At 51.7% G+C, this 12,673-nt stretch overlaps 1 protein-coding gene across 1 annotated transcript; it reads right to left on the reverse strand.

Annotated features, from left to right (window-relative positions):
• Nucleotides 1-131: 131 nt before the first annotated feature.
• KLHDC9 (kelch domain containing 9) lies at nt 132-2,057 on the reverse strand. Its single transcript, XM_004390182.2, has 4 exons — nt 1,413-2,057; nt 951-1,110; nt 669-867; nt 132-410 (listed from the first exon to the last, which is right to left on the reverse strand). The coding sequence occupies exons 1-4, from the start codon at nt 1,937-1,939 to the stop codon at nt 244-246; spliced, it is 1,053 nt and encodes a 350-aa protein (XP_004390239.1). The 5' UTR covers nt 1,940-2,057; the 3' UTR covers nt 132-243.
• Nucleotides 2,058-12,673: the final 10,616 nt, after the last annotated feature.

Raw genomic sequence — 12,673 nt, forward strand, 5'->3', positions numbered from 1 at the left:
ATTTGTGGTTTCTGGTTCCACCAGGGTAATGACTCAGTATCAGAGTAGGACCCGTATTTTATCCTTTCCCTTGCAAATAAAGATGCATGTACTTATTTACCACCTCCCCAGAAAAGGTTTAGAGATAAATGTTGATTCTGAGATTGAACTTTAATATGCATTTGAAATGAGGCAGATAGCTCTGGTGATAATTCTTTATGAGTCTCCAACAAAACAGAGGCTTTAGCGGTGTGTCTTGCCACTTTAGACAAAGAGGTCCAAGATGCAAACCTGTGGACTAGCTGTCTTGCCATCCTCACCAAAACCCCCAACCAGGTAAAGTTGATCATTCCAAAGGCAGGTCCGATGACCTACGCGTTTCAGCCCACGGTCTGCACAGGGGAAGTGGAACCACAGAGAAGGAGACTTGCCTGTTGGGAAGGGGTAGAGGGCAGTTATTGAGGCAGGAGCGCTTTGGCACCCGTGGGGCTCTTAACAAGACCAAAAGCTTTCCCATTTCTCTCCTCACTTGAATTGTATTCCTCTTCAAATGTTTAATACTAGATGCACTCCATTAATCTTGTACTAATCCTCCCTACCCCATCACTCCATCCTCTTTCTGCACTCTTCAGGTTCCCCTGTCTTCCCACCTTTCCCCCCGCTCCAGCCATTATTAAGCTGGTTCTCACGTGTATCATAGATGTAGAGGTCATTGCAGATGGTGTCTCTACTTCTGGTCAGAGTTTCTCCACCAAACAGTACAGCAAAGGGCCCCACCGCAGAACATGAGTGATGCCGTAGTCCCCAGGGCCCCTGCCGGGACCCCTGCCCACTGCTCACAAGCCTTGCAAGCTGTTCCATCAGACGGGGAGCAACAGGTGGTTCTTCCTTGGGGGAGAAGGGACTGTCTGAAGGAATTTGGGGATCACAATTTTAGCCCCCTTCTACCCTAAGATGTGAATAGGTAATACCTTAATCTTCCCGTAGCTCCAATGTCCAGCTACTTCTGGTTCAGCTGAGTTGCAACCCCCAAAGAGCAATAGCTGATGAGCTGGGTGGGGCCCAGGAGTTTGGAGCAAGGCAGCACAGTGACCTGAGCGTGAGGCTGTGTGGCAGCCTTCTTCCTTGTAGCTGTGGATGTGCAGAAATTCAGGCCTGAGTTGGGTTTTCTGGAAAATACAAGTGCTGTACTGCCTTAGTCCCACCCCCTTTCAAGGACAGAAAGGAGGCATGGGCCATTGTGGTAGGTCGGATGAGAGGGAAGGTAATACCGGTAGAAAAGTTCAGACTTCTTAGACATGGGTAGATTCTCGTGAAATGAGGGTGCTGGGGTGCGGATGTGGAAAAATTCCCTGTGAAGTCTGTTTAGTCTTTTTGTTTTTCCACAGTGTGGATAAGGAAGGGTGATGGGTTTGGGGCAGGGGGTGTCATACCAATAGGTGCGGGCGCTGGGGTCCAGCTTTAACGTGTAGATGCTTCCATAGCGGCGCTGGGTGCGGGTACCACCCTCCCGGCCAGCCACCCGCAGCTCTCGGTCGGAGAGGCGGGTGCAGGTGTGACTACTGAGGCCGGCAGGCGGGCAGTTGCCGGGGGCCGCGGTCCACGCTTCCCACACTCCAAGCTCCGCGTCCAGGGCGGCCACTGCGGCCACACGGCGCGACCCATCCCAGCCGCCCACCACGCAGAGCCAGCGCCCACCCACCGGCGCCGCGTCATGGTGGCTGCGCTTCGGACCGCCCCGGGCTTCCACCTTCACGGCCTGGCCCCCAGCCGGATCGAAGGCCACCGTGTCACTGCTGGGCTCTTTCGCTCCTCCGGCTAGGAGACCTCCCACCAGATAGAACCGTCCTCGCAGTTCGGTGCATGAGTGGAACGCCCGCGCCAGAAGCGCGTCCCGCACCACCGGCCGCCAGGCCCAGCCCGAGCCCCCCGCCCCGCCGGGGGGCACCGCCACCGCCATGGGCCCCGGCTAGGCGGGAGGGCTGCGGGGTCAGCGCGCCTACATGGGGTCCAGGCACCTCGTCTTCCTGGGCTTCCCTGATAAGCGCCCCTCTACCGGATGCCCGGCTTCGCTCCGCTGTCGCTCAGCAACCACTGCCGCGGCTGCAGTGCGAACGCTGCAAACTGAAGGTCGCAAAGCACCGGTTACCGTGGAGACAGGAGACCTGGGTAACTACCGGAAACTGACAGTGCTGTCGCCATAGCGACAGAAGCTGTGCGAGGTCAATAAAAATCCTGAAAGATTGTTAACCTCAGAAAGTTGGAGGACAGCAGCCCCTTAGAAGGAGCCCTGCTACCTCAGCTGCGAACTGACACGGGATTATGACATTTGAAGTGCAGGTGTTGCTCCCCGGGGCGGGAGGGCAAAGAGGGGCTGTGTCCTTTTGGCGTCCAGGGTTTCTAATTCGGGCAGACTTCCCCAGGGATGAGCTAGGAAGGAGAAGCAAAAGTCAGAGGGTAAGGAAGGGCAAGCGCACTGAGCACTGGCCTAGGAGTCAGGAGACTTGGATTCCAGTCCCAGCTATGCCTCTGACTCTCAAGGTGACCATTTCTCTCTCTAGGTCTTCTCAGCTTCTCATTTGTAAAATCTGCTGTTGCTTTATCCCTTAGGTGTCTTCCAGACCAACGTTCTATGCTAACGGCTGAAGGACCCGATTGATTGGGTAGGAGCGTCCTTTCAGCTCTGACCACTAGAGGGTAGCAGAACCCAGTCTCTCAGGGTACATTTTAATTGCTGTGTATGGTTGGGCAGGGAGTGGGGGGAAATAACCTTAGGCATACTCGATCCTTGGAGAGCTTTTCACTACTGAGTCCTAAAAGTGTACTTCCTTATTTCCTTTTGCCTCATCAGGCTCATCCAGCACAAGGAAACTGAGGCAGTGAGGTGGCTGGAACTTAGGACTAAGGGCAGGGAGTTTCTCCTGATAAAATCCAGTGTTAGAAGCTGCCCAGCCTTAGAAGCTGGATTGGGGTGAGGTGGGAGGCAGGGTGAGAAAAACAGACTCCTGCCCCTCCCTGATACCTTCCTTTTATTCCAGCCAGGTTCTAGAGCTGCATCTTAACTCTGTCCCTCCAGGACCCAGTGAAGAATGAAGAGGCCCAGATTCAAGCTGCCTAGTTCAGCTGCAGGAGGAAATGCAGATGGATTTCTACACCCAGTGTCGCTGGGGTGGGGCAGAAACAGGACCTCTAGGTCCCCTAGGGCTGAGTTATAAAGTGGCAGTGATGCTTGCTACTTTTGCCTTTGGTTTCTACCCAGCAACTTCTCCCCATGGTGCCCTGAGAAAGCAAGGCCAGAAAGAGCTGCCAGGCTGCAGTAGATATGTCACCCAGGGATCTGAGACCACAGCAGAGCTTTTCCTCTCCTGATCCCAACTCTTGGTCCTTGGAGAAAACAGCATGTGGAGGATGTGTGCAAGAAGGTGAAGTTAGACTGGAAGGTTACCAGGAGCTGTTCTTTACCCGCACCTTAAAGCTCAGACCCAACAATAGACCACCCAACTAAAGCTTCCCCTAAGTCTGGATCCTCATTTTTCCCAGATCATGGTAAAAATCACTAACTTCACTTCTCTGTCCTTGGCTGAAATCTGAAAGCCAGTCTTCTTCTCCCTAAGGCAACTGACTGGCTAGCCTCCCAACAGCTGGATTCAGATCTGTCACACTCCTAGGACTCAGGAGAGGAGGTTCCTGGGGGCGGGGTCATTTTGCTTACACATTATTGGCCTATATGCCCATTTCAAGCTCTTGTTTTTTGCCTAAGTCTTTGACTGTTCTGCCAGACACATTTTCTTCTTCTCCAGGGTAGAAAAGGGAACTCCCCACCCCAGGGGCCTTTCCAGCTCCTCTCCCAGCTTTGCTTTTCCTCTCCTCCCAGCTTCCACTCTGACTCTGAGTCCTCAGCTGTAGGAATCTCACTTGGACATGGAGCCTGAACACCTCATACACTTCTTGGCAGTACCTCTCCTGTGGCCCTCTTCCAGTTCTGCCGAGTAGCTACAGGCCTGTATCCATTGCTGCCCTAACCCTACATCCAAGGGGAGGAACTACCCAGGACTCCTACTTCCCCTGGTTAGTCTGAGCCAAGCCAATATTTTGGAGGAGACAGACAAGGAGGGGTGGAGGAGGAAAGAAGGAAGAAAGAGAAAGAAAGAAAATTAGCCAGTCTGGGCTTATATGATTCACACTTTACTCCCAGGGCATCTGAAGTGGTCTTCAATGACACTGTCAATGATACGAAAACTGAGAAGGCATTAAGATAAAGGGAAACGTAGACCTGAGAGAGAATTGTGAAAGATAGACAAAAGGGTAGGGAGAAGGGCAGCCAGGGCTCTTGGTTCTCTGGACTTGCTTTCATCTGCTGATAATATCCAAGGATAAGCTCTGCTCAGGAGCAGGGGTGGGGGAAGCTCATCTTGAAAGTCTCATAGTCCAATAAGTTTGGTCGGTTTCAGTTGGTTGCTTCTAGCAAGCAAAGATCCGTAGAGGCCAGCTTCCCAGGCTTAGATGTGTGTCCCAGCCCCAAATTCATGCCTCCTGGCGTCAAACCTTCACCAAGCCCTTAATCCATCTTCTCCTTCTTCCCTTAATTTCATCTTCTGACCCCGGAATCATCTCTGGTTCTCAGCATTTCACAGAAAGCCAACCCAGGGGTCTCAGTCACACTCTCCAGACTCCCACGATTCTCACTGTCTATATCTTCCAGGACATCTTGCCCTTTAGCCCCTCTCTTTGCTCTTCCTCTGTTGCCCTCTGACCCTTCTACATTTCTCCCATGGTTTGTTCTGGCCCCATGCCTTCCTGACTCCAAGTCTGGCTCTTTGCTCTCGGCTCTCTGCTCAGCCAGAGTAAGGACATGGACAAGCAGAACAGAGTAATGACCAGGAAAAGAGATTGCAAGAGGCCTGTCATGGATTGAATTATGTCCCCCTCAAAAGATGTGTATCAATTTGGCTGGGCCATGATTCCCAGTATTGTGTGATTGTCCTTCATTTTGTGATTGTAATTTTAAGTTAAAGAGGATTAGGGTGGGATTGTAATACCACCCTTACGCAGGTCACATCCCTGATTCAATGTAAAGGAGTTTCCCTAGGGTGTGGCCTGTACCACCTTTTATCTCTCGAGAGATAAAAGGAAAGGGAAGCAAGTGGAGAGCTGGGGAACCTCAGACCACCAAGAAAGCAGTGCCGGGAGCAGAGTGTGTCCTTTGGACCTGGGGTCCCTGCACAGAGAAGCTCCTAGTCCAGGGGAACATTGATGAGAAGGCTAACAGAGAAAGCCTTCCCCTGGAGCTGACGCCCTGAATTTGGACTTTTAGCCTACTTTACTGTGAAGAAATAAATTTCTCTTTGTTAAATCCATCCACTTGTGGTATTTCTGTTATAACAGCACTAGATGACTAAGACCAGGCCCAACCTTGAAAGCCCCTCTGAGACATCAGCTGAAAGGAGGTTTGAGAGAAGGGTGAAACCTTAACCAGACGGGGTGGAGGGGAGTGGGAATTGGGACAGTTAGAGAATGATGGAGAGATGGAATAAGAATAAGGAGGAACTTGAGTTGTTGAGGGACTTGGCCATGTTGGGTAGGAAAGTATCATTGGGTCATTGTTGAGTGGTAGGAACTGAGGGCAGAAGGAAGTACCTGAGTGACCCCAGCAGCGGGCAGGTGGCCTCCAGAAATTTCTCTTCAGGTCTTTCTGACTCTGTTTCAGATTTTGTCTCAGCCTCTTTGTCTTTTTGAATTCTCCCCATATGATAAATATACATATACATACGTATATATGTATGTATATATAAATTCATTCTCTCCTTCTCTCTATGTAGCTCTAAGTTCCCATCTGTCTCACTGTGCCTTTAGATCTGTCTCTTGTCTCTGTTTTTTTCTTATGTGTTTCTTTCTTTGAGTTTGTTTCTTTTTGCCCTTTTCTCTCTCTATATATATATATTGCTGAGCAGAGCCAGCCATCTGATTTTCCTCCAATGAGCTGTGGAACTTTCTAGGAGTGGCCAGGCTTCCCCCCTTTTGGCTGCATTCTAGAACTGTGGAACCAGTTTGTGGTCCCTGGGCACAATCATAGTGTATTGATCACTGATGGAGACCTGAGGGAGCCTTTTCAGGGAGTAGGAGTTTCCCACAGAAGACCTTAGGGTGTGGAGGCTTGGACCCAGGGCTGGAAGCAGGCTCATGAGGGAAGCTTAAACTCCAGTCTGTGCTCCTCTACCCTTTCTTTATAGCTCATGGACTGATGCTTCCCGACGTTGCTAATCATCACAGGTAAGGGACTCTTGCCCTGCACCTTGATCCCTAGCCTTTCTTCTTTTATGCCACTTCTGGAATTGAAGGAGAAATTGAAGGCTCTAAGGTGAGGCTGGAGGCAGTTACTAGTGGCTCCTGCAAGGAAAGCATGAATTCCATCTTGGGGAGTGTTCTACTGGGCTTCCACCCCAGGCTTCTCCCATATCCCTGGACTTACCTCCTCAACCCTCAGCTCAAAGTCTCCCAGCCCCCACTGTCTCCTGGGCCCAAAAACTGGTGCAGGACAGGATTCAAATCTCTGTGTGTAGTGGGAGGGAGGCCAAGAACTAGTCCTTTTTCAGCGGGCCTTGGAAGTGACTTGCTGCCCTAACCCTAGACCCAGGGAGAGGAAGTGCTCAGGACTCCTACCTCCCCTGGTTCGCCTGAACCAAGCCCATATTTTGGAGGAGATAGAAAAGAAGCCAATGGATGGAAAAAAAGAAAGGAAGGAAAGAAGGAAGAAAGAGAGAGAGAGAGAAAGAAAACTAGCCAGTCTGCACTTGGAACTGGGAGATCTGGCTCCTGCTTTCCAGAGCTGTGCAGAGGTGCAGTAGTTAAGAGCTTGGCTGCTAAACAAAATGTTGGCAGTTTGAATCCACCAGCCGCTCCTTGGAAACCCTATGAGGCAGTTCTACTCTGTCCTATAGGGTAGCTATGATTCGGAATCGACTCGATGGCAACCAGTTTGTTTTTTTTTAGGACAGCAGAAGTAGAGCCTGGGCATCTGAGGCTGGGGCCCCCCTATAGCTGTACCACATCCTGGCCTCAGACCAGGGCAATTACACCTGCCTGCTGAGCACTGATGATGGAAACATAGGGTGGGGTTCCAGGCTGGAGATGAGTTTGGGGTCCTGGTGAGGAGAGAAAGGAGAGAATTGGGACTTATAAGGTGGCAAGATGAATAGTCTTGGGCCATACAGAAGGAGGATCATGCTAATAAACTTTGAAGGAAAATCTGCCCTCAAATTACAGGAATTCCCAGCTTCTACTCCCTTCCAGCTCCCACTCCCTCTGTGTCCTCTCAGTTCCTGCCCCTTTCCTCTACTGTCTTCCAGCGTCTTCAACTCTTTGCTCAGGATCTTCCTCACCCTTTTCCTTATATAGCTCCCATCCCCATTCCTTGTAGCTCACAGCCCCTGGATCTCATGGTCTCTCTCTTGACCAACCGCCCCATAGTCTGCTCTGCAGCTGTTCTGTCACCCCCAGTGTCCCAGTCCAAGGGTGATGCTCAGTTGTAGGACCGCAGGAGGCTTTCCCCTGAGGAAGCTGAGTTGAGTAGTGGTAGGAGCTTGGGCTCAATGCCAGGAAGTGGCACTTTAGTTTGGAGAGGAATCACACCCTCAACATCTAAGCTGGAGTCTGGAGTGGGAGAAGTAATAGTCTCAGTGTCACCTGAAGATGCCCTTGGGGAGGCAGGCTCTGTGGGTGGCCTGGCCCCTGGGGGCTTTCCTTCATGTTCTCCAGCAGGTAGGCCCCCAGGAGGGTACCCCGGCTCTTTCTGAGGCTGGAGGTGAAAACAGGTAGGATGCTGGAGAGCCCAGCCTGGGGTCCTCACTAGAATCCATTCTTTCACCTCATTCTAAGGACCCCTCCCAACCTTTGCTCAGGACCCCACCCAACCTTTGGTCTTGCCTCCTCCTAGATGCCACATCTGCTACTGCTATTGTCACCACTTGGTAGAACAAGGGATCCTACTGTGGTTCTGGACTAAACCAAAACAAACCAGCTGCCGTCACAGCGACCCCAAGTGTTGCGGAGTAGAACTGTGCTCCACAGGATTTTCAAGGCTGTGACTTTTCAGAAGTAGATTGCCAGGCCTTTCTTCTGAGGCATCTCTGGGTGGGTTTGCACTGTCAACTTTTTGGTTAGCAGCTGGGGGCTTAACAATTTGCACCACCCAGGGACTCCTGCTTCTGGACTAGCCTGGACCTATTTCAAGAGCGCTCTAAAAGTGCCAGTGCATCCAGAGACAGAGGATCAGAGGATAAAGGCATCTATCTCTTTGTCCAGGCCCTGATCCCTGATGTCATGGTAGTGTGTTTACAGAAGCTTGGAGAATCCATGAGGTGGGAGCAAGGAGGAGCGGATTCTGGGCTCTGTGCATAACAACCTTCTAAGAAACAAAGCCCAAATGTGCCTTACCCGACCACCTCCTCCCCTGGGTGGCTCACTCCAGCTTTACGCCCTTGAGGAAAAAGCAAATCCAGCCCCCTGAGCTCTCAGGGATGTTGTTAGGCAGCCAGGAAGTGTGGTTGTGGTCAAAGGTATTGGGGATCACTGGGCTGGCAGGAGAGGCAAATAGGAGCAGTAGCACGTGGCAGCATTTAGATGGAATCTCCTGGAAAACAGTATGCCACCATCCTAATATTAGGCACAGTGACACTCCAGCTGAAGGGAGCAAATGTGTGTTTCAGGGGAAGGAAAGCTTCTGGAGACCCTGTTTTCTGTATGGGGGCTGCTCCCCACCCCTCCCACAGTGGGAGGCATCAGAGCGAGGAGCAGGAGGAGAGACCTTGAAACTCCTACCTGAAATGGCCTCACTCCTGGAGGATAGAATCAAGTTCCATGTCAATAATTTCCCACCACAATGTCAATCATCACTCCAACACCTTTCTGTACAAACTGTGCAGAAACCAAGGCAGTGAGCAGGTCAGGAATAGCTTAATATCATACAGAGGGACAAAGCTGTGCAGACGTTGGGTCCACACCCATGCTTTCAACTAGCTCCACTTGGATTTATTAGCCACCTTCCACCCTCCCAAAGCCCAAGGGTCTTCCCTCTAGCCTTTGACTCTTCTCTGACCTGGGACCTCACTGCAGACAAACAGGATATTACTCACTAGCGTGCTCTCTCATCTACTGCTATCCGGACCCAGACCCATCCTCCTGACACCCCACTCCCGGGCCTTCCCACCTTAAACCACTCCCTGCCTTCCCCGCTCACTCAATCTGCCCCTCACTCTCACTCTTCTTCCCCACACCACCCCACCCGTCCCTGTCCCTCCCTGACTCACCTCCAAGTACCATTGACACAAACAAAAATTTCAGCACAACCCACTCCAGCCAGTTTGGCTGAGGTGTGCAGCCTGCCATGGGGACAGAGGCTGTAAGCGGATGCTTGGACACATGCAGATAATGAACATCCGTAGTTAACACACACAGAGCCAGCCCCACACATGTGCCCGGCATGCACACATACAGAGACACATGGGAACCCATGATGGTGGGATAGAGTATATCACAATCGTTTCTGTGTCCTTCTCTCCTAATTGAGGGCAGGGACCGTGTTTGATAGGTCTCTGTCCTCTCCCTTGAGCCCTGCACAAAGTGGTACTCACTAAATGCCTGCTGAATGGACGCAAGTGTGCAGGCATGTACGCTGTGATGCTACTCACAATTACATGCTGAAGATGCCACCTTGGCTTGAATTGTTCCCATTCTTAGGGCCCAGAATGTGGGTGGGAAGAGGGTAGGTAGTGAGGCGTGAAGGGAATGGAGAATCAGTGAGGAAGAAAGAACAGAATCTGGGATACCAGGCATTGGCCTTGGAAGTCTTTCCCCCAGCAGTATTTTCTCCCAGCCCTGCCTTGGAATAGACCTTCCCCAGGCTTCATCCCAACAGAGGGGAGGAAAGGCTTAAGCATGAGGGCATAGTCCGCAAGAGCATGACCCTGTGAGACACACATACAGGATTGAGGGAGCAAGGGATGAGGGAAAGATCCTTACCTCAAGCAAAGGCCTGGGGTGGCTGCGTGGCACTATAGCTCCGTCTTGGGCTGGTAGTGCCCTTACCCCTATTTCAAGGATCCTCTGGTGTTCACTATGATCCAAACATACCCGTGAAAAAATATTGGTTACATGCTGGTCTTACCACCTCCTCTGGAAAGTTCTGCCTGCCTTCAGTGTCCCATATGGCTAGAGTTGAGGGTCCATGGCTGAGAGCCCCCAGCCATGGGCTCAGAGACACACTGACTGGCAGTACCACAGGGAGGTGGGGTATTGTGAATGGAAACTCTGAAGGAAATACAGGACCTGGATACTCACCTTGTGATCTAAATGCTTCCCTACCTCCATGCCTCAGTTTCTCCTGTGGTTCCTTGGTTCTAATTCACTGGGAGGGGTGAATCCATGGGAAGGAAAGAGCAACTCTGAAACCATGCGATAGGATCCAAGGTGTGATAATTATAATTATAACACAGGATGCTTCCCCCTCCTATTCCCCCCAGCCCTACCCCACCCCTGCCACAGCGGATCTCAAAGCAGCATGGGGTGGGGCTCCTCCGCTGGCACAGCTGGAACCTGAGTCCTGAAGAGGGGAAGGGGCTTGCCAAGGTGGAGGTGGAGTGAAACTGGGGAGTTTTGGCACCCAGCCTGGCCCTTGGGGCTACCTCCTGACCTGCCTGAAATAGCCTCCAAAAGATCACTACCATGGTCGTTGCTGAGAGTGGGTCTAGAGCCAGAGCTGGGGTCATAGTCCAGAGGCAGGGTTAAAGTCGAGGTCACAGCCCATGTTCAGGAGAGTCAGTCAGGGTCTCTCTGCTTCACTGACCCTACCTCACCACATTTTCCATCCTGACATTCATTCATAAATTCATGCCTTCAGCAAAAATATATTCCATCCCTATTTTGTGCTATGATATGGATGAATGAGACCAGCCTTACTTTCAAAGAGTTCACAGACTATAGCTGTCGTCCTGTCCCTCAATTTAACACGTTTACTGAATCCCTGGCACACAGCAGCCCTCAATCAATGTTTCTTGAATTGAAGCTTACAATTTAGTTAAGGAGATAAGATTGCACAAATTATGAGTGCACAAGCTATAATAAAGGGACTAGCAAAGGCTGAGGAAGAACAGAAGAGAGAAAGATTAAGTTGGGTGGGAGGAGCTAAGAAGGCTTCGTGGAAGAGGCAGCATTTGAGGTCAACCTTGAAAGATAAGATTTCTACAGGTGGAGTTGGTGGTGGTGGTGGAAAATATTCTAGATGGAATGACCCTCCCTTACTGACTGTTTCTGATTCCTCCTTTCTGCCTCTTTCCAGACAGACTATTTTTTCTTCTCCCATGTGACAATTTATAGTTTCTAGCTCCAGTCTATTAGAGAACTTGCCCCTCCCCTCCACAAAATTATTAGAGGGTTCAGGGTCTGCCCCCTCTTCTAACCATTCCAGCCAGGCCAGTAAGATTTTGAGAACTTGTTGGTCACAGTTACATATCCAGAATGGAAACATGTGTCTGATAAATACAAGTATACTTCCAGGAGTACAGGGGCACAGGGTATTTGAAATCAAGACTGCCCTTGGAAAGTCCAGACATGTGGTCCCTGTCCAGAGACGGGGATAAAATGGCTATGGAGATTATGGAAGGAACCTTTTCTACTAGAGTTGTGCTAATGCACTTTTGGGACTCCTGGCCGGGTAACAAGAAGATGCTGAAGGTGAGAGAGAGGGATGGCTGACAGAGGGCCCCACTAGGAAGCTAGCAATTCCTTGTAGTGCTAATTTCTTGATAACTCCTTGGCTTCTCCCGTATGGGGGTGGGATCAGGGGGGTTCCTGAAGCTCCTTCTCAGGGATCTTTGAACTGGCTCCCTGCCTCATGGACACAGGTGTCTGAGCAAACCATGCTACTCCTAGTTGTGTGTCCTCGGGCGAGCCCCTTCCCCTCTCTGGGCCTCTGTTTTTTCATTTGAAGGATAAGGGATGGGCTGGCACTCCCAGGACCCTCCTCAGTTCTGGCCTTCCCTGGTTCTGCGGCTCCAAGGCTGAGACCCTCTAGGAGATAGGGGAACGTGGCAAGGCCCCGGGGAGGCAGCAAGGCTGGCTGGGGTGTGGGATACTTGGGTTCCTTTCCGCCCACAAGGGCCTTGCCCTGTTCATCCTGGCCTGGTGCCTCTCTCTTTGAGCCTCACTGGGCCTCTCCCTGGACCTTGCCTCTCCCTTCTCAGCACCTTCTACTCATTCTCAGGTAAACCCTGAGCTGAAGACGGGATCCCACCCCCAGGGTCTTTCCCTCCCTCCCTCACTGGCGCCCATTAGCTAGCCCAGGCCATGGGGGCGGTGGCTGCTGAGTCTCCGTGCCAGACCCAGCCCCCGGAGACGCACCTGTTCTGACCTGCTGAGCAGGTTCCCAGGTTTCTACCGTCGTTGTTGGCCACAGCGTGGGAAGCAGCTCTGGGGGAGCTCGGAGCTCCCGATCACGGCTTCTTGGGGGTAGCTGCAGCTCGGTGGGTAGAACGGGGCTGGGTCCCCTCGTGGAGAACCCAGTGGAATAGGCAGCTGGGTCAGTGCTGGGGCTTTGTGACGTTCTGCCTGCTGGGCCGGTGTCCTCTCCAACTCTAGAGCCGGCTCCCAGGGAGAACTCGAAGGAACTTCAGAAACACTTCGCAGATCTGCCTTTCAACCA

This window comes from Trichechus manatus, unplaced genomic scaffold (genome assembly GCF_000243295.1).
Source record: "Trichechus manatus latirostris isolate Lorelei unplaced genomic scaffold, TriManLat1.0 scaffold00288, whole genome shotgun sequence".
Classification (NCBI taxonomy): Eukaryota; Metazoa; Chordata; class Mammalia; order Sirenia; family Trichechidae; genus Trichechus; species Trichechus manatus.

What these genes read in the sequence shown, in the direction of transcription:
- KLHDC9 (XM_004390182.2), bottom strand. Translation starts at nt 1,939, where the DNA reads ATGGCGGTGGCGGTGCCCCCCGGCGGGGCGGGGGGCTCGGGCTGGGCC. An exon ending in GGAGCTACGGGAAGATTAAG is followed by an intron (nt 868 to 950) that starts GTATTACCTATT and finishes TTCTCCCCCAAG; the next exon opens with GAAGAACCACCTGTTGCTCC. An exon ending in CCTCTACATCTATGATACAC is followed by an intron (nt 411 to 668) that starts GTGAGAACCAGC and finishes CCTTCCCAACAG; the next exon opens with GCAAGTCTCCTTCTCTGTGG.